The following is a 20,137-nucleotide window of genomic DNA, read 5'->3' on the forward strand; positions in this document are numbered from 1 at the left end:
GGCGGGGACGGAGGCGTCGTGTAAGCCGGCGACGTCGGGCTGGTGATGGAAGGGTTGGGCGGAGGCGGGATAAGCATGGCGGACTTGATGAGGATTCACATGAGGCGGGCCGGTCGACATGATGGCGGACAAGGCCTGCAGGCTTGGCGGCACGTCACCGATGAAGAGGGTCGCGAGGGTCAATCGGCCGGGCTCAGTGCGAGAGTTTCCACGTCATGATACGGGGATCTCTGGAGGGTGTCCAGAGGATCCAAGGAAAGAGGCGCTGGTCGTCGGTGTCGAGGCGATGGTTGTGGTGAAGAGGACGAGAGCGAGGGAGTGTGGGGTGTGGGTGGGTGAGAATAGTCGTGAGCGGGCGAGGGGGGGCCGACGAGGAGGAGGAGGAGGAGGAGGAGGAGGAGGAGGAGGAAGAGAAGGAGGGGCTGGTGGGGCGCCTTGGCAGAGGAGCAAGAAGACGACAGGGGTCGAGGACGATGGTGGTGCATAGGCGAGGTGAGGTAAGAATGAGCTATCATACATACAGAGATGCAGAGATGGATGGAAAAGGATGGGGAGGTTAAGCGTGCCGTTATAAAGCTGTCTCTGCCTTGGTACCGACGCTGTCTCGCTGCCCGCCGTAGACTTTGCTAGGGGACGAGGCTCGCCGTGGAGGGTGGAGAGGGGCGGGATTGGAGATTGGAGAGGGAGGGGGTGGGGGATGCGGGTTGGGGGTGTGTGAGAAGCACCACCATGGTTTCCTTCGTTTTGCGAGGTATGGATATTCGTGTATGGTGGTGGTGGTGGTGGCTGGTGCTGCGATGGTGATGCTGGTGATGATGATGCCGGATACGGGAGTAGTCACGGACGAGGAGGAGAGAGGCGAGAGAGGAGAGGAGAAGACGGAAGGAGCAAGAGGGCGATCACGGGGCTCCTTGCCCGACGCACAAAGACCGCCTCGGGTACTGGGAGAGGACGTGGGCGCGCGAGCTCGGCTTGACCGTGTTGCAAGTAGATGTCAGGTATCTGCACTCGCGCCTTCTTCTGCAGACGTCGTCGCACATTGGGTGACTCGAGCCTGCAATAGAGTTGACAGGCAAGGAAAACAGATATAGATGTTGGTTCATTGAACATCAATACCTTGTGTATCCATCCTATAGCTGTCATATAGGATGTATCCGTATACCGTACATCCATCTACGTAACACGGGGCAGAAGCGGCCAACGTCGAGACGCACTCTGTCGCTCGCTTCCCGGCGTGTTGAGTCCGTGGGGGTTCCTTTCCCCTTGATTTTCTCGTCCCTTGTCCTTCCTCGTCCTCGTCTTCTTCTTTCCTGCACCCCTTCCTTGGAGCTTGGTCCGCCAGGTGCGCCCGCGCCCCCCCTCCTCCTCCTCCGCCTCCTCGTCTTGAAGCGGGTTTCACGCTGGCCGGTCGCGTGATGGCCAATGGACAGGCGCCGGTCTGACGGGGCCGGCGGCGCGCTGGCTAGTGCAAAGCTTAACCAACAACCGTGTGTCCCGGAGGGGCGGGTAGCTTTGCCCGCCGTTGTGGCCAGTCGCATCTGTTTCGGTTTGCGATGGATCGTCTCCCACCTTTGGCTGTCGAGCAACCGGCTAGCCTGTGGCGGTGCTGAAGCGCAAGGGACGGCCGAGGCCCCAGAGAGTGGCGGACGGATGGAGCTTTGACCACCGGGGTTGACTGCGCAGCGGAAGAAGCTTATACGGTGGTTGCGGTTGCTGTAGTACGGATTTCCGAGTAAGCTTTCCGCCCTTTGTCACTGGACCTGGCCCCGCTGCAGAGGGCCATGCACGTGCACAGGGCCTGTGTGAGAGGAGGTACTCCACGGTGCTGCTCGTTAGTTAGTGCTCTGCGTGTAAGCGACGAGAGAGTCTTTTGGCCACTCTTGGTCCATTGTCGGCGGCATTGAGGGAGGGATGGAGGTCTATAGGTTAGGCAAGAAGATTGGAGAAAATCTTTTGTCCTGTAATTATCTACTAATCAGCGGACCCTTGATATTACCAGCTCCTTCCAGCGGTACTGAATACCTACCTGCTCACAGGTACTGCAACTTAGGTGCCTACCTAGGTGCCTTAGGTAGCGGACAGCCGGCCATCAGGGTACCCCGAGCGTACCTGACAAACGGCGCGCAAAAGCCAAAGGGCCGCCGGTGGCCACGAGCGCCAACAGCGACTGGCCCGGGCGGTTTTCTCAGCGGTCCGCAAGCCCCCAAAGCCACGCCGAAAAGCCTAAAGGGCTCTTTGAAGGGAGCAACGTGGGGACCAGAGACGGCATGTCGACCTGCGGTCCCTTTCCATGTCTACAAAGGCGGTACAAGCACGGGAACGTGCAGCACCGTGCCGTACACAATAGCTCTGGCTGGCGCCAGCTTTTACTGTACGTATCTGTATGTGGCGTGCGGAGTCTGCACTCCGCAAAGGCATGGATGGACCCCCCCGGCCCTGCTGTACTGTGCTGTATTTCCCTTCATCTTTGCTTCCTCCCGTCTTCACGGTCGTCTCTCTACACAGGTAGGTACCTAGCTAGCTAGGTATTCATTAAGTTACTGTATTGTCTGTTTTCGCAAGTACAGAGTACTGTACAAGTATACATGTGTAATTACCAGGTACCTACCTACCTATATCCGTATACAACAATACAACCACGCAAACGGAACCAGGCCGCGTGCGGAACGGCGGAAATGGCCCGTCGTGGAGACACACGTTCGAGGCGTGCACGCACTCACTCCGTACTTACACTTCGATCACGCAGCATGACAGCCGCAGCAATCTGCAGCGTGCATGTACTCGTGCAGGCACCCCATGTACACACCCACCGCGCCTGCCGCCGCAGATACCTCATGTCTCGCTATTGGACCTGTGCTTCGGCAGACGTCCAACGGGCTCCACGGGTGGCGCCTGCTCCCTTCCCAACGAGGCAATGCGCCATCACATGCATCCGAACGCCTCTTTTCTTTGCCTCGCAGCCCGAGGCGCGACGACGATTCTCCATCACACACACACACAAGACTGCACACAAAGGCTGCACACACACAAGACTGCACACAAAGGCTGCACACACACAAAGACTGCACACACACACACACACACACACACACACAAAGACTGCGGTGCAGTACGCGCGGAGCATTCTGCTCCATCGTGCATGAATTCGTGTCAAGGTTCGTTCGGGTAGAAACAAAGCACCCCTCGTCTCCCTTAATTAGCGCCATGGCAAGTTCCGGACAGCAGAAAGAGGCAGGCCGGCCCCGGCTTACACACAGATCCTGGATGTCTTTTTTTCTTAGCGTTTCGGAAGCTCGCCGACGTCTGCCACGGCCACGATTCGACTGCCGAGGCTTGCTGTATCTCGACCCTTTTTTTTTTCCACCGCTGCTTCGTATCTCGACCCTCGCTTACTGTTTCCCGGCATGTAATGAAACCGGGTTTATGACGTGATTGTCCACTGTCTGTTTCTTTTGACCAGATATTAATTACTGCACGTCATCGAATGAGGAACAATGTCAGCAAGAAAAAAGGGCCGACGTTTAAAGTACAGACAGCCCTTTCCTTGGCCAACGTCGGCCCTTGGTCCAAAAATCTTGTCTCCGGCCGGGACTTGCCTGGTCTTGTTTGTTTTGTGCAACCTGTTTAACCTCATCCATCTCCTGTCGTCGACACAAAACATGCAGGTTTCCACACACACAGCGTTGCCGTGACTAACATGTTGCCACTCTTGTACCGCAGGGCAATATCTCGGCGCACATATATGCCACCCACCGCCACACTCACTCACTCGCTGGGCTGGGCAGTCACACAGCGTGAGCGGTGCCTGACCTGCCCTGCCCTGGTGATGGCCAACACATGGGAACACATGGGCGGGGATGCTGCCTTGGCCGAGGCGGACCGTCAGGGACCGGGCTCGGGGAACAAACCTTTTGATATAGTCTAATCTGGTTAGAGACGAATAATGCCTGAGGCGAGCATGCATGGCCCGGGCAGTCCAAGCGCCGGGCTCTTGTGGCAAAGGGCTGTCTGTGATTTGATCGTGGGCCGTCTTGCGCAAGGTGCAAGGTCCTTCTGCCCCAAGGCCGAGGGAGCGAACAAGGAGGCATTCGGACTTTTCTCGCTGCCTGTCTGTCATTCATTCGGCCGTTAGCGAGCACGCGCCCCATCAAGGTGCCGAGCCGACGCCCCACTTCTCGGCGAGCGCCGGAGGGCCCAGAGCCTGCGGCGGCTGCCCGTTCCGCAGGCGAACCCGCCCGTGCCTGCTTGGTCTTGAATAGTATTGACTTACCCCCTGTAATTACTTTTTGGCCGTCGCAGGACCTGGACCTGGCTGGACGTGGCGTCATTGCAGGGGGAGGGGGGACGCGAGCCAGCCCACAGCCCTACCGTCGACGCCCCTTTTTTGTTTTCCCACGATGCATCATCCCATCACCTCGCCTCGCATCGCCTCGCATCGCATCGCATCGCATTCATCACGCCACTGGGTATCGCTGCACGCACGCACATGCATGTACTGTATGTACAACGTCAGCATTCATCACAACACCCAGCGCTAAAGCAAAGGCCAAGCAAGGCTCATGCAGAGAAGGAAAAAATACGCCCGTCGCCATGCAGCCTCGAGACACACGCAGAGCCGAGACAAGACATCCATCCATCCATCCATCCATCCATCCATCCATCCATCCATCCATCCATTTTCCAAGTCAAGCCCCCTCCCGCAGGTAGACGGGAATCCCATACACCACCACCGCCGCCGCGTTCAGGTACCGGAACCGACACGCCCCCCGCGCCCTGCCCACCGCCTCGGCCAGCGACCGCTCCTCGCCGCCGCCCCCGTGCCCCGGCCCAAACGTCCCGCCCGGCAGCAGCCCCCATTCCTCAAAGGCCCGCCCCGCGAACCGGTCAATGTCGCGGTCCGTCACGTCCCACAGCGTGCCCACCACCGCCGGGCTGCCCGCCATCATGTAGTTCCACACGGCCCCGTGGCACTCAAACTCGCCCGCCGCCGTCAGCGCCGCCGAGCTGCACCCCATCAGGAACGCCGCCGCCCGGCACCGCTCCAGCCGCCGCACCGTCCGGCCCCGGATGTACTGCGCCCCGCTGCCGTGCCCAAAGTACAACACAATGTCCGACGTCGACAGCGCCCGCTCCATCTCCGCCTCGGACGGCGCCCGCCGCACCAGCCCCGTCCACGACGCCAGCCGACGCTCAAAGGCGCCCTGGAAGAAGGCCTGCGTGTTGTCGAGGTCCGCCGACGGGTTCAGGATAAACGTCCCGGACCCCGCCGACACGTAGTAGCGGCCCTTTTGCCCTGGGCCTTGTCCCCGTCCCTGTCCCCGTCCCCGTCCCCGTCCCTGTCCCTGTTCTTGTCCCTGTCCGTCGTCGTCGTCGTCGTCGTCGTCATGCGAATCGGAATCCCCCTGCTCCATCATCAGCTGCCGCAGGCACGCCAGCGACGGCACCCGCGACACCGCCAGCCCCTCCATGCACGGCAGCGACTCCCACGGAAACTCGTGCAGCGCCTTGTCCAGCACCAGCACCGTGTGCGCCCCCTCCTCCCGCTCCCCGCCGCTCCGCGCCGCCCCGTGGTATCCGCGCAGCGCGTCGTACGTTTCCACCACCATGGCGTCAAAGTCGATCTCGTCGTACGCGTTGCGCTCCCCGTGGAACTGGAGCACGTCCACCACAAAGTAGAGCAGGTCGTTGAGCGACTCGTCGTAGTCGTTGTCCGCCTCCGCCGGGTCCCCGAGCCCGATGAACAGCTCCAGGATCCGCGGGTCCAGCGTCACTGCCGCCGTCTTCCGGCCGCGCATCCGGTTGCGCGACGGCAGGCTCCCGTCGAGGATCTGCTGGAAGCTCTTCTGGAACCGCGCCAGCAGCTCCGCCCGCCGCTGGTGCTGCGAGAAGATACCCCGGAACCCCCCCAGCCACGTCGTCTCCATCGTCGTCAGGAGCTCCCGCAGCCGCGAGTCCAGCGCCGCCCGCTCCGACCACCATGCGCTGCGCTCTCCCTTGGCCGTAAAGTCCCGCGCCGAGTGGCTCGTCTCGTTGGCCAGCTTGATGACGGCGTGCAGCTCCTCGCGCCCGTGCTCAAAGTTAAACACCTCCGAGTCGGCGTCGCGGCAGTTGGCCCGCTCCAGCGGCAGCCGCAGGATGAACGGGCTGTGCCCGGCCTGCAGCTTGCTGATGCACAGGTCGTGGCGGTTGTCGCTGAGCGAGAGCGAGATGACGCTCCACTTCTTGGGAATCACTTCAACGTACTTCTTCTGGAACTTGGCCGCGTCCGTCGCCAGGTCCAGGCTGCACCGCCGACTCGACCATGCTCGCCCCGTAGTCTTGGTCGTTGCGGGAACCTTCAGCGTGTTTTGCTCTCGTGTCCATGCAATGTTGCGGCCCAGGTCCACGGCCACTGTCGCGAGGCTTGACGACACGCCAGGCCTGGCCTTGGCCGCCGACGTGGCCGACAGCAGCATGATTGTGCTCTGCAGCAGTGTCGAGATGCGATGGACGGTGCCGCTGTCAGAACCCGAGAGGGCAGACCCGTGAGCCTCCACCAGCAGCTCCTGCGCCCGCCTCAAAGCCTCGGCGAACGCAGGCCCGCCTCGCTCCTTGCCCACCCTCCGGTCGCTTCGGCCCTTTCTCGCGGGCGAGGTGCTCGCCGCCGCCCTGTCAGACGCGCCCTTGTCGGAGCCGCCACACACGGCGGGAAAGGAAATAGTCGAGTCCTGCACGACCGAAAAGACGGGGTCCGAGATCATCTGCTCCATGCTGTGCCCGATGAGCGACGTTGCCGTCACCACCTGCTCCTGTGACAAGGTCCCGAGCAGCTTGGGCAGCCCCTTGAGCTGTTCCAGCGTCGACAGTGCCGACGACCAGTCCTCCAGGTGGATGAGCCCGACCGCCCGAGACAGGATGACGGCCGCCATCAGTGACGACTGGTAGACGTCTTTGGGTATTTCGGGGATGCCAGGGGCGGGCGGTGTCTTGGCTCGGGCTGCGGGCTGTCCTCGCTTTGAGGTTCGAGGCGCGGCAGGGGTTCTGGTCGCCCTCGTCGTCCTCGTGGCACGCGGTGTCTTGGAAGCTGCCGCGCTCCTGGTCTTCGTCACGGCCGTTCCCTTGCCCGCTTCACATCCCTTCGACGCAATCGCAGCCTGGTCGATGCAGCTCAACTGGTGAATCGTGTCCTCGGCAATCTTGAGATACTCGCGTGCCTTCTCTTCATTGCCCATGGCGTTGTAGAAATCCCCCACCTGGCGCGCGACTCGCACACGGCATGAGCACGCGTCCTGAGGCATGTGCTTTGTCGCCTCTTCGTGCGCCGCGAGGGCCTTGTCCCGCATGCCCGCCTTGACGTAGACGCTGCCCATCCACGCCGACACCTGCGCCATGAAGAGTGGCGACTGCGTGTTCTCGGCAACCTTGCGGGCCGACTCGGCGTAGTAGACGGTCTCCTGGAACATGCCGATGTGGGCGTATACCGAGGAGATGTGCAGGAGGCTGCGGAGGAGCGGCGACGCGAGGCGCCAGAAGCGAGGGCCGCTTGCCCGGCTCTGGGACGATCTCACCTGGATGCTGGCCGAGCTGGCTTCCGACATGCTCGTCTCGGCGCTGCTGGCACCGTTCGCCGACACCACCTCCGCCTCGAGCTTCGACCAGTCATGGGATAGCATCCGGACGCTCGACTTGACGGCTGCAAGCGCGTCCTGGACGTCTCCCTTCTGGAGAGAGACGGTCGACTGCAGGAAAGACGCCATGGATAGCGTCACTGTTGCCTGCGACTTTGACTGAGCCCAGGTCGAATACGACTGGCTGCAAATGTCGTTTGCTTTCGATAAGCATTTCAGGCTAGAGACCGTCAGTATCCCCTTTACGTGTGCGTTCTTGTTCGGCAAAACCTACGCTTCCTCAAACGCCCCAATACCGGTATGATAGTCTGCCTGCGAAAGGTAAAAGTCGGCAACAATGCCGCGCGAGATGCCCTCGTTTTGCTCGACGAGTGACCTGGTCCACTCCAGCGTCTCCATGGCCTGCGTGTAGCTGCCGATGCTGACGTATCGAGCAGCCAGCTGGCTATGGCTGAGGACCAAGCTATCGCCAGCCGATCCTGCGGCCGACGGCCCGCTAATCGCCTTGGCCAGGGTGATGGAGAGTTCCGAGATGGAAAGCTGCAGCGTATTGTCGCCTTTGAGACCCGCTAGTTGGTTCAGCGACAGCAGCTGGTCGAGCAGGCCTTCCGGGTTGTCGATGACTGCGTATAGGTCGTCTCTCGTCTGGCAGGCCTCCGTCATGATCTTCCAGGAGGAAATGGAGCTCCTGACCGCCGAGATGGGAAGCTGCGTCTCACTGTCGGCCACTGCCGATATCAAGGCATAGTATGCTTCTAAGTGCGGGATAAAATGACATAGGGCGGCGTCCTCTGCCTTGTCCTTGCGCTGAAGCTGCTGCAGGGCCTGATCGAGCTGCGACTCGAGCTCGTCCAGCCCAGCCTCCTCCCCGATATTCTGATAGGAAATGTGAAGAAGAACGCGCAACCGGCGTACGGGATACTTGTCTGGAGCATATATCCGCAGCAGCGCTGCCAGGCCAGGGTCGTGAAGCCGCAGGGGCTGCAAGGGCGAGTAGGAACTGCCAGCGCTGAGGTGCACCAGGTGTTCTAGCACGGCGGCGCGCTCCGTCTCGGGCAAGAAAAAGGTCCAGTCGTTGCACGAGCGGTCAAGCTTGGCGATCGAGCGTAGCGTCCGGGACAGCGACGAGGCCTTTTCCGTCATGGTCCATGCCAGGGCGGGAGGCTGCTTCGCCAGGGCTGCCGCGACGTCCGACAAGACGCCGTCCTCAGCCATGCCGGTGCAGATGGACCGTAGCGTGCGGACGGCGTCTTCAGCTCTTCCCATTTCCCGGCAGAGGTCGGCAAAGAGCTCCAGTTTCGTCGACAGCTGGGCCTTTTCCCGTTCCGCAAGCGGTCTATCCTTCACTGCGTCGATGGACCGGCTGAGAGCCTGGAGGAGCCGTTTATTGATGTCCCTGGACCGGTTGGGCACTTTGCGCAACTCCAGGAACTTGGAAAAGTAGAGGCTCGAGATCTTGACGTGGTAGACGCCCAACTGCTCCGCCTTGGCCGCCGACATGGCAGGGTTGGATATGGACTCCAGCAGGGCGGCGCAGTGCTGCAAGACGTCGTCCATGAGCTGCCACTCGCTCGAGCTGGCCTGGATATCGCACTTGAGAACCATTAAAGCCGCATCCAGGACCTGACCAATCGACTGCATTACCGTTTGCCTCCGCTGGTCGAACTGGAGCACCTGCTTCGTGCTGGCGTCTTTCCCCGGGGGAGACCCTACCCAGCGGCGCACAAACCGTGGGAACCGGAGGATGAAGTCCTTTGAGACGGTGACAATATGTTCAGGGATGGGCTTTGCCGGCGATCCAGGATCCAGGACGATCTTGAGCAGACCGACGACGGCGCGCCTGGCGGCTGAGAGACCCTCGAGCAGCTCGTTAAGCTCTGAGACAGTTCCGCTGAGGCTTCCGTCCAGACCGGCAACGACATGGCCTATGAGCTGTTCGACATCGGATTCGAGATCCGATTTCTTGAGGGCCGCGGCCAAGATCCGAGCCGAGACGGAGCAGATGCGAACAAAGGAATCGGTTTCGGTACACAGGCAGCCTTTGAGGCGCTGGAGCCAGCTATATGCGTCGTCGTAGTGCCGCGCCGCGTGTGCAGTCGACCCAAGAACCTGGTAGATGGAGGATAAGGGGGATTTGGACGACGTTGCGGGCTGATGGTTTCCCGAGCGAACGATCTCCATGATGCCTTCAAAGCCCGACGTCAGTGTGCGGTAGACCAGCCTCTCGTCCGACTTTTGACGACGGACAAAGGCTCGCATGCAGCGCGTGAAGGGGGACAGTATCTCGTCGTCGATACTACCCTGGTGCCCGGCCAGACTCCACCATCTCATCTGCATCCTGAAAGCAAGGGCCTGTAGTTGGAAGACGACGGTGGGGTCCGGGCTAAGTCGGGGTTCCGAGGCCACGGCGTCCTCGGCGCTCGAGACGCTCGGCACGAGGGAGAGGATGATTTGCGAGAGCGATGCCATCTGGCGCGCCGTTTTGGCGGCTTCCTTGTCGCCCGCACTGGCCAGCCGCGAGAGGAGGTTGATGGGTGAAGACGGATTCGACTCTTGCAGGGCAGGGAGCAGCGCCTCGACGTGCGCGGGCTTCTTGGTGACAGCCACAAGCTTGAGCACCTGTGTTTGGCAAGCCGTGACTGTTGCCAGGCTTTTCTTTGTGATGTTTCCGCCGTACTCGACGAGGTCCGCGACGCCCACAGCAGCAGAGCCGCTCTCGGCAGACGTCGCCTTGGTGTTTCTAGCCGCTGTCGACGTGGAGCCGTCGAGTCTCCTCTTCAGTATCCGCAGCTCTTTGAGGGCCTGGTCGTGAAGCCCCAGCGCAAGGAGTCTGCCCACCAACGCCGACATGCCGTTCTCGAGCTGAAAGTCTGCCTGGCCATCCTGCACGGGGCCCTTGAGAGACCGAAGACACGCAAAGGCGACCCGTGCACACTCCACCGTTGCCAGACATCCCGTCGACTGCGAGGGCGGCAAAAGCCTGGCCTCCTTGATGGACACGTTTGGGGACGAGGCCACTCGGTTGAGCGTCCTCGGCTGCAGGGGCGACAAGGGCGCCGAGGTGGATCGTCGGAGCGACCGCCTCCCGGCCGATTGTCGGAGCTTGTCGCCGTGCTTGGAAGGGGTGGCCGGGGGCTGAGGCTTGGCCGCCCCGGCGAGGGACTTGAGGGCCGCATTGATGACATGCGTGGCCAGGACAGTCCTCTCGCGCGCGCCCAGCAGCTCGCCGCCGGTCGTCTTCTTGGGAGCTGCGCCGGGTTTCAGTTTCGCGGTCGCGGTTGTCCTGGCTGCTCTGACGGTCTGCTTGGCTTTGGGCTCGGGCTCGGGGAGCAGTAGCTCCTTAAAGGTGACGACGGTCGCAGGCGTGCATGTCGATGTTGACGACACGGCCGCCTTTGCGGCGTCGACTTTTGCTTGTACGGAAGCCATGAAGGGGTTAAGCGCGGAGTCTCTTAATCATGTCGTCGCCGTAGAGAACCGTCCAACGTAAGAGAACCTCTAAGAGTGGTATAAAAACCAAAGAAAACAAATGAATCGCAATGCGCCATGCAGATGCAAAATGCTGTGTAGTGGGAACGTGAAGGACCGTGACGTGCAGGAGACGGCCGTTGAAAGGGTGGGGGCTAAACATCGGGCGTTGTCAGGGGCAACCGGCTTCCTGAGCAGGCAACCAATCAATCGCTGACTCGATCCGCCTGAACTCAACGCCTCTGGCTGAAAATCGCTGGCGGAAGAAAGGAGACGGTCAACAAAAACGCACACAACATGGCATCGCCACGATGTGCCGTCAGGATGCGCGGCCTGATGCGGGCCTCTGCTTCGAACCCTCTGCTTCGCCCACGCATCGGGCTTCGCCACTCTTCAAGCGCCACCCCCGCGACCATCGCCGACACGGGCTTCTGGAAATCCCTGATACCAAAGCCGCTGCGCAAGGAGAACCGCAAGGCCAGGGCGCAAGGCAGACCAAAGGAGTGGAACCCGGCGACATATTTTATCGTCATGTTCCTCTTTATCGGCTCCATGTCCATCCAGATGATTACCCTGCGCAAGCAGATGGACCAGCACACGCGCCAGTCGGCCGTGCGCATCGGACTGTTGCGCGACGTGGTCGAGAAGATACGCAATGGCGAAGAGGTGGATGTTGAGAAGGTACTGGGCACTGGCGATGCCCAGAGAGAGGCGGACTGGGAAGAGAGTAAGTTGCGCGCTCGGCGGAGAGACTCGGCTGCTAACAGCGGTCAAAGTGTTGCAGGCCATTGAACAAGACGAAGCCATGCGCAAGCCCCAGAAACAGGAGAAGCCATCATCGGAGTCGCGCGAGATCAAGACCGACCCGCAAGCGGCTACATCCGAGCCGCAGCCCTCGAAAACGAAGACGGCTAGTCTCGGCAGTTTCTTCTAATTTTTATACATTTGGCGACTTGATTTCGCACTTGACTTGCGTGTGTATTCTTGCAGGTTATATCAGGACAGCATATCCTTGAAGGCATTTTCGCGCGGGGCGTCGGTAATGGGTCCGTCACCGGTGGCCGTTGCGGCGCCCATGCGCAGCTCAGAGACGAGAGCGGGTAAAAGCTGGTCCGTCGCAAACTCGACTCTAACGGCCTGCTCGCCAGATTGACCTGGACTCAGGTCGGTGAAGAAGTGGTCCTCTCCCCTCACACCGCCCATGTTTATAATGGCAATGGACATGCCTCTGTCCTTGGCCCGCTTGGCCAGCCTCCACGCCGAATACGTTGCGAGCGACGTGCCGAGAACGAGCAGTTTGCCGGCGCCGTCGATGGCCTCCTCGGCGGCCGTCTTGACGGAAGCGGCGATGCTCTCGCCGAACATGACGACGGCGGGCTTGAGGATGCCTGCCGTGCTGGGACAGGCCCAGGCGCCGTCGGAGTCGACCTGGACGGTATGCGGTTGGCCGTTGGGTCTCGCCGGGGGATTCGCCAAGCACCGGGGGCAGGGGGGGTACCTAAAGGTGGTGTATGGGGCCTCGGGCAAGTCGACGTCGCCGTCGGGGTTGGACTTGAGGCCCTTGAAGCGGCGCTGGGCAGGATCCTCGGTGTCGAGAGCGCCGGATGCGAGAGCCTGCTGCAGGAGCTGGGCCCAACGAGGGTTGAGGCGGGCCAGGCGGTCTTGGAACTGGTCGCGGGAAAACTCGCCGCGGCAGGAGGTGCAGACGGTGGACCTCAGGTAGCCGTGCAGCTCGAGGGAGGGTAGCCGGGGGTGGGCCTGTGGATGGAAGGAATCGACGTTTTGAGTGATGACGCTCCGGATCAGGCCCAAGTCGCCAAGGTCCCTGAGGGCGTAATGGCCGGCGTTTGGCTCGGCCTTGTGAAGGCTGGACCAGCCGAGGAAGCTGCGGGCCCAGTATCTCTTGCGGGTCTCGTGGCTGTCGAGAAACTCTGCATAGTAGATGGGGCGGTAGGACTTGTTGACCCTGTAGGTGCCCTTGACGCCGCGGTAGTCGGCGAGGCCCGAGGCGACGGAGAGGCCGGCGCCGGAGAGGACGACGGCCGAGGGGGGGAGGCCACGGGGGGACGGGGCGGCGAGGAAGTTGGCGAGGGCGGCGAGGGCTCCGGGAAGGGAGGCGGCCGAGGCGGGGACGAGGGTGGGCGGGGCCAGGACGTCGGTATAGGGAATGCGCATGAGCGGTTTGCGCATTGGAGCTGCGGTCAGGGAGCAGCAGTTAGGGAAGCTGCATGTAAGAGAGAGAGCGCGAGAGAGAAGTTGTCGTGAGAGGTCTGCTGATGCTGCGACTTGACGGGTTCGATTCGGGAAGAGAGGCTAGGATAATGCCGATATGTGGCTGCAATGCGTGTATCCGAGACCCGTACTTGTAAACTCGAGTGTGTGTGCGCGCGTTGATGCTGGGAGAGAAACGAGGTTGGTCGTCAGTCGTCAGTCGTCAAAGGCCAGTTGACTTGATGACGAAGAGGGATGACGAGCATTCAACTCACAACATGGGAGTACACAGCTCCGTACGGGGATCTCAGCACGGAGCAAGGTAGCGGGCGGCGCACCCGATTCGGCATAGTCCCAGCCAATGCCTTACCTTTTTTTCTGGGCAAAAGCGGCACGGGCCAAGCCCGCTGTAAGCAGCTGGAAGAGGTGCTGTGGCTCAGCGGCGGTTCTTCAAGAGTCACAGCCCGGCGAAGAGATCCGACCGCCGTCTCCCGCTTGTTCCCCTTCTCCTCTACAGTACTTACAGTACTCCTTCAAGCCCTTGCTACCATGATGCGCTAAACTCCGGTTCCCCCTCTCTCCCATTCGTCGGTCGACCGGTCCTCCCCGCGCTTCGTCCGAGGCTCGCTCGCTCATACGCCAGCTTTTCCTACATCCCGCAAACATCACCACGTAACCTGAGTTACCAGCGCCCGAGTACAGAACCTATCAGGACGCAGCAGCACTACATGCATACACATTCAATCCTCGTATACTAAGCCTGCTCCGCCCTCTCTGGCCGCCGTCGGTCCCTCCTCGTCCTCTCCCCCCTCCTCCTCCTGCTCCTTCAGATGTGGTGCGTGTCCGGGGCGACGCCCGCCGCCGTCGCCGCCGCCGCGTCACGCTCGGCACCGCTGCGAGGCCCTGCGCCGCTCCCCGCGCTCGTGCTAATGGGGACGGCGGCGACGACGGCGACGACGACGTCTCAGCGGCCCCGGCGCGCGGCGTCTGCGTCGGCGCCCACGTCGGCCTCGGCCGCGTCGTCGTCGTCAGCAGCTCCCGCCGGTGTGTCAGCAGTGACCCCCGCGCTAGCAGCAGCAGCAGCGTTAGCATCCGCTACTACGGACACTACTAGCACGGCGGCCCAGCAGCAGCTGCCGCCCCTTGCTGTACCACCCGGGCCACCGCCGGCAGCTGATGGCCAGAGCCATCACCAGCCTTCAGGTCCGCTACAGCACCAGCTTCCCGGTCCGCTGCAGCACCACCCCCAGCGGCTCTCGTCAGCCACCGCCTGCAACGCACCCTCCCATGCCTCCGTCTCACTACCCTTCCAGCTGTCCTTTTCCTCCGCCTCGCCCCATTCCTCGTCTCCCCTAGCGCACCAGCCCCGTAGTCAGCAGCATTACAACCATCACCCCAGGCTTCAAAAGCACCTCCTGCAGCACCGCAGTCGCCTCCGTCACGACGCCGCCGTCATCGTCGCGACCGCCCGCTGCGTCCTCGTCGACCTCGCCCCCGTCCGCCGCCGTCTACGTTCGCTGCCCGCAACCATTATCATGGGCTCCGCATCGCAGCAGACTCGCGCCCACGGCGGCCACGGCCACGGCCACGGCCACCACCACCACCACCATGACAACTCGTACCTCATCTCGGCAAACAAAAACGACTCGGGGGTCCGCATCACCCGCATCGGCCTCCTCTCCAACCTCGGCATGGCCGTCGCAAAGTTCATTGGCGGTTGGGCCTTTAATTCAAAGGCCATGACGGCCGACGCCTGGCACAGCATCGCCGACCTCGCCTCCGACATCCTGACCCTCGCCACCATCTCCTGGAGCCTCAAGCCGCCCTCGGACCGCTTCCCCCTGGGCTTCGGCAAGGTCGAGAGCCTCGGCTCCCTCGGCGTCTCGGGCATGCTGCTCTTTGGCGGCTTTTACATGGGATGGGAGAGTGCCCTCAGTCTCTTTGGCCACTTCAACCCCGAGGCTGCCCGCGAGCTGCTCGAGCACGTCGGCCACGGCCACGGCCACAGCCATTCCCACAGCGCCGCCAGCCTCGGCATCCCCAGCATCCATGCCGCCTGGCTGGCCGCCGGCACCATCCTCGTCAAGGAATGGCTGTATCATGCCAGTACGTCCCCCCCCCCTTGCTTGTCGACCCCTTGATCCCAGGCACTGACCCAGTTCTCTCCTGCAGCCATGAAGGTTGCGCGGGAGCGCAGGTCGTCGGTGCTGGCGTCCAACGCGGTGCATCACCGGGTCGACAGTCTGACGGGCATCGTCACACTGGCGGCTATCCTTGGCGCCAACGTCTTGGAAAGCGCGGCCTGGCTGGACCCCGTGGGCGGGCTGCTCATCTCCATCATGGTGGTCAATGCCGGGCTGCAGAACACAAAGTCGGCCCTGTACGAGCTGGCCGACCAGAGCATCGACGACGAGGTCAAGGGCTCGGTCCGGAAGCAGGCACACCGGGCGCTGAGCAACATCGTCGAGGGCCACGAGGCCGAGCTGCGCGACGTCAGCGGCGTCAAGTCGGGCCAAAACTACCTGGTGGACCTGGAGATGGCGGTGCCCGGCGGGTGGACCGTCGACGAGATGCGGACGCTCGAGGACCAGGTGCGGACGCAGGTGGGCGGCAAGGTCCGGGGCGTGCGGCGCGTGCGCGTGCGCTTCGTGTCGCGGGACGGGGTCGTCGGCGAGAGATTCGACGAGTTCATCCCGGGTTCGGTCCACGTCGAGGCGGATCCGGAGCCCAAGGAGAATGGCGCGGCGGTTGAGGAAAAAGGCACGACGACGACGACGGGGCACGACCACAGGCACTAGCGCTACAGCGTCCTATTCTCTGTTGCCTTGTATCTGGCTGTCAGTCAGCTCGGCTGGCCATCACCTATATCACTACTTGTACTTAGCTTGGCGCAACAGCCGTGCTCCGTCATGCTGGACGTGGGATTGGAAATGGACGAGCTGCGGTTTGCCTCGACGCCGCTTCGTAGTGGGTACCGAGTACGTACCAGTGAAATACCTAGACGTGATGTCATTGGGGCAGTCAAAGTTGACCGACCATCTTCATCCTTTCTTCCCACCACTTGTCGGTTGGACTCCATTCTGTATCACGTTCCTGAAGCGCGGTTGGTCTTCTTCCTCATATTTTCCTCCAATTCATCACCAAGCTCGCCATGTCGACTTCGGACGGCCCGCTGTATCTCGGCCTCGACCTCTCGACGCAGCAGCTCAAGGGTACGTGATCCTGCATGCTTGCACGCTCCAAGATCCCAACAGCTCTCCTTCATCCTCTCCCCCTCCCTTGAAGTTGATTGGCCTCGCCTTGTTCCGTGCGCCCGCTTGCTCACGCGCAAGTATTACCACCTCCCGCGGACCCTCCGCCCCGAATCCAGCCATCGTCGTCGACTCGGACCTCAAGACGGTCGCCCAGGCAAAAGTCGAATTCGACGACGACTTTGGAGCCCGCTATGGCATCCGCAAGGGCGTCCACGTGCGCGACGCCGCGGGTGAGGTCGTCGCCCCCGTTGCCATGTGGCTCGAGGCCCTCGACCTCGTCCTCGCCCGCCTGCGAGCCACGGCGCCCTCGCCCGACATGATGGCCCGCATCCGCGCCATCGGCGGCGCCGGCCAGCAGCACGGCAGCGTCTTCTGGAACACCCGCGCCGAGGCTTGCCTCGCTGCTCTCGATGCCGCCCGGCCCCTCGTCGACCAACTGCCTGCTGCCCTGGCGCACGAGTGGTCCCCCAACTGGCAGGACCAGAGTACCCAGGCCGAGTGCGATGCCTTTGACGCCGCTCTCGGCGGGCGGCAGAGCCTGGCCGAAGTGACGGGCAGCGGCGCGCACCACGTGAGTGCCTTGTCGTGCCCCCGATGATCATGTATGACTGACCTCACGGCGCAGAGGTTCACGGGCCCGCAAATCATGCGCCTGCGCCGCATCCTCCCCGACATGTACGCCAGCACGGCCCGCATCTCCCTCGTCTCCTCGTGGCTCGCCTCGGTCCTGCGCGGCGCCCTCGCCCCCCTCGATGTCAGCGACGTGTGCGGCATGAACCTGTGGGACATGGCGGCCCAGCGCTACAGCGACGAGCTTCTCGCCCTGGCCGCCGGCGGCCGCGACGGAGCCGAAGAGCTGCGTGCCAAGCTTGGCGAGCCCATCATGGACGGCGGCGCCTCCCTCGGCGCCCTCTCGCCCTACTTTGTCGCCCGCTACGGCTTCAGCCGTGAATGCCAGGTCGTGCCCTTTACCGGCGACAACCCGGCCACCATCCTCGCCCTGCCCCTGCGGCCCCTCGACGCCATCGTCTCGCTCGGCACCTCGACCACCTTTCTCATGAACACACCTACCTACCGGCCCGACGGCTCCTACCACTTCTTCAACCACCCGACCACCGCCGGCCACTATATGTTTATGCTCTGCTACAAAAACGGCGGCCTCGCTCGCGAAAAGGTCCGGGACGAGATGCCCCGCGACGACGGCAACACCGAAAATCAGCAGAAACAGCAACCAGGAAGCGAGTGGGACGCCTTCAACAGGGCCGTCCTGGACACGCCGCCGCTCGACATGGCCGAGCCCGGCGCCAGGGCCAAGATGGGCCTGTACTTTTGCCTGCGCGAGACGGTGCCCAACATCCGCGCCGGCACATGGCGCTTCACCTGCAACCCCGATGGCAGCGCCCTCGCCCCCGCCGCCAACCCGTGGCCGCGCGCCACCGACGCGCGCATCATCACCGAGTCGCAGGCCCTCTCGATGCGCCTACGCGCGCGCAACCTCGTGCACCCCCCACGCGACTCCCTCCCCGCCCAGCCTCGCCGCATCTACCTCGTCGGCGGCGGGACCCTCAACCCGGCCATTGCGCGCGTCCTCGGCGACGTGCTTGGCGGCGCCGACGGCGTCTACCGCCTCGACGTCGGCGGCAGCGCGTGCGCCCTAGGCGGCGCCTACAAGGCCCTGTGGGCGTCCGAGCGCGCGCCCGGCCAGACGTTTGACGACCTCGTCGCGGCGCGCTGGAGCGAGGAGGGCGCTGTCGAGAGGGTTGGCGACGGATTTCGCCCGGACACGTACCGCGCGTACGGCCGGGTGCTGGGCGCGTTTGAGGAGATGGAACAGAGGTTGCTGGCCGATGAGAAGAACGCGTAGCGAGATGCGGCGGATCGTAGACACGCCGATTTTTTTTTTGAATAAGTGTTCTCGGGGGGGGAGAGGGAGGAAAGGTGGGCAACAGCAGCTTCGGGGGCGTTTTCAGAAAAGGGGGTATCAATGCCATGAGTTTATATGATGCTCTCTATCCATCCATACAATGCAGAACGAAAACTCCTCGCCCTCCCTCCCTCCAAGGGCATCAGGTCACCGGACGTATTTGCCCATGAACCGCCTGTGGAAGTCGGACCGCAACAAATCCTATCGGCGATTTGGTCAGCCACCAGCCAACCATGCAAGGGTAATAACGCAGGGAGTGTGAAAGGACCTTTTTTTTGGGGGGGGGGGGGGTTTGCGAGCTCACATTGACAAACTCCTTCTTCTTGCCCTTGTCCTCGGTGCCGCGCGCCTGGTTCTTGAAGACGACGTCGTCGTCCCAGCGGCGCTTCATGGAAAAGTCCTGCTTGTTGAGCAGCGGGTTGCCGAGGGCAATGTCGCGCTCGCGGGCCTCCTGCTCTTCTTGGGCGCGAACTGCTTCCTGCAAGGGGCCCTGTCAGCGCGTGCTCTCTCTCTCTCACACACACTCTTTGTCGTTGCTGTTTTGGTCCGCATCTCCGAGGGGTGGGGGAGGAGAAAGGGAGAGACGGAATCGCCCGGCAGAGAGTTGCGCCTACCTCTTGCTTCTTCTTCTCCTCCCGCTCCCGCCGCACCCGCTCCAGTTCCCGCTGCAGCTCGGCATCCTCGTCATCCTCGTCGCTATCCTCATCACTATCCTCATCATCCTCATCCGCATCGCTCTCGTCATCCGCATCCAGCTCTCTCGACTCTTCCAATATGCGACGCCGCTTCGCCTCCGGATCCCCGTCGCCGTCCCGACCCTCGGGCAGCGGCCTCTTGGATCCATGGGGCGCCATGCCGGCCACGTCGCCATCCGAGTCCCGGCCATCGTCATTGCCCACGGCGGCGTCGAGCAGCGCGCCGCTGCCGCCGTTCTTCTTGGCAAAGTGGGCGGCCTCGGCGGCGAGGAGCTCGGCGGCGAGGTCGCGCTCCGGCTGGTCGCCGGCGTCGCCGCCCTGGCCCGGCTTGCGGTACTTGAGCTGTTTGTGCGCGGGGAGGAGTCGCTGGTGGTAGGCTGGGCCGCGGAGGGCGTCTTTGCCTCGGGCCTACAAATGCGTTCCGTGTCAGTACGTAAGGCTGACGGGGGCAGGCAAGGGCGCGGCGGCTGGGGTTGCTCACGGGATCAAACGTAGGTCTGTGGGCGGTCGTCATCTCGGCGCTGTCGTGAGAGGAGGCGTCGGGACTGAGGGTGGCCGGCGATGCTTGGCCTGGATCTCTCAAGATTGAAATCCAGAGTGTTGGCGAAGGCGTGCCTCAACCAAGTTAAGTTAATGGCCTTAATCCGAGGCATCGTGCTTAGTCATCACCTGGATGCACGGAGCACCGAGCCTACCCTATACCTTGCATGCAACACCAGTCAACCCCTTTCACGTTGCGGAATCATCATGTTGAAGACTGACGTCTGCTCCATAACTGTTTCTAAAGCCGCATATGGTACTTCAGTTTGCAAACGAATCATTTAACTCCCCAATCATTCCCCGCCGCCAACCGCCCTCCCGCTAGTCCATGCTTCACAAGTTTCATAATTTGTGTTGTCTTCATAACACGCATCTACATGGCATCATCTAGGAGGCCTCATGTTTTCCGTAACTACATTACTGAACACTTGCGATATC

At 62.3% G+C, this 20,137-nt stretch overlaps 6 protein-coding genes across 6 annotated transcripts; 3 read left to right on the top strand and 3 right to left on the bottom strand.

Annotated features, from left to right (window-relative positions):
* Positions 1-4,685: 4,685 nt before the first annotated feature.
* HRG_06047 (peptidase family c50 domain-containing protein) lies at positions 4,686-11,036 on the bottom strand (the record flags this gene model as incomplete). The annotated part of the gene is made up of 2 exons (XM_044864518.1): positions 4,686-7,827; positions 7,882-11,036. The coding sequence occupies 2 exons, from the start codon at positions 11,034-11,036 to the stop codon at positions 4,686-4,688; spliced, it is 6,297 nt and encodes a 2,098-aa protein (XP_044721050.1).
* Positions 11,037-11,399: 363 nt separating this feature from the next.
* On the top strand, positions 11,400-12,009 carry HRG_06048 (uncharacterized protein; the record flags this gene model as incomplete). Its single annotated transcript, XM_044864519.1, has 2 exons — positions 11,400-11,802; positions 11,852-12,009. The coding sequence occupies 2 exons, from the start codon at positions 11,400-11,402 to the stop codon at positions 12,007-12,009; spliced, it is 561 nt and encodes a 186-aa protein (XP_044721051.1).
* Positions 12,010-12,071: 62 nt separating this feature from the next.
* On the bottom strand, positions 12,072-13,265 carry HRG_06049 (sir2 family domain-containing protein; the record flags this gene model as incomplete). The annotated part of the gene is made up of 2 exons (XM_044864520.1): positions 12,072-12,471; positions 12,556-13,265. 2 exons carry the CDS (start codon positions 13,263-13,265, stop codon positions 12,072-12,074), a joined length of 1,110 nt encoding a protein of 369 aa, XP_044721052.1.
* Positions 13,266-14,116: 851 nt separating this feature from the next.
* On the top strand, positions 14,117-16,084 carry HRG_06050 (cation efflux family domain-containing protein; the record flags this gene model as incomplete). Its single annotated transcript, XM_044864521.1, has 3 exons — positions 14,117-14,330; positions 14,490-15,392; positions 15,459-16,084. The coding sequence occupies 3 exons, from the start codon at positions 14,117-14,119 to the stop codon at positions 16,082-16,084; spliced, it is 1,743 nt and encodes a 580-aa protein (XP_044721053.1).
* Positions 16,085-16,437: 353 nt separating this feature from the next.
* On the top strand, positions 16,438-18,404 carry HRG_06051 (putative D-xylulose kinase A; the record flags this gene model as incomplete). The annotated part of the gene is made up of 3 exons (XM_044864522.1): positions 16,438-16,498; positions 16,657-17,111; positions 17,166-18,404. 3 exons carry the CDS (start codon positions 16,438-16,440, stop codon positions 18,402-18,404), a joined length of 1,755 nt encoding a protein of 584 aa, XP_044721054.1.
* Positions 18,405-18,611: 207 nt separating this feature from the next.
* On the bottom strand, positions 18,612-19,673 carry HRG_06052 (cwf15/Cwc15 cell cycle control protein; the record flags this gene model as incomplete). The annotated part of the gene is made up of 4 exons (XM_044864523.1): positions 18,612-18,665; positions 18,769-18,942; positions 19,079-19,567; positions 19,641-19,673. The coding sequence occupies 4 exons, from the start codon at positions 19,671-19,673 to the stop codon at positions 18,612-18,614; spliced, it is 750 nt and encodes a 249-aa protein (XP_044721055.1).
* Between the last annotated feature and the right edge of the window lie 464 nt (positions 19,674-20,137).

Source organism: Hirsutella rhossiliensis (genome assembly GCF_020360975.1).
Source record: "Hirsutella rhossiliensis strain HR02 chromosome Unknown scaffold00005, whole genome shotgun sequence".
NCBI classification, from domain to species: Eukaryota; Fungi; Ascomycota; class Sordariomycetes; order Hypocreales; family Ophiocordycipitaceae; genus Hirsutella; species Hirsutella rhossiliensis.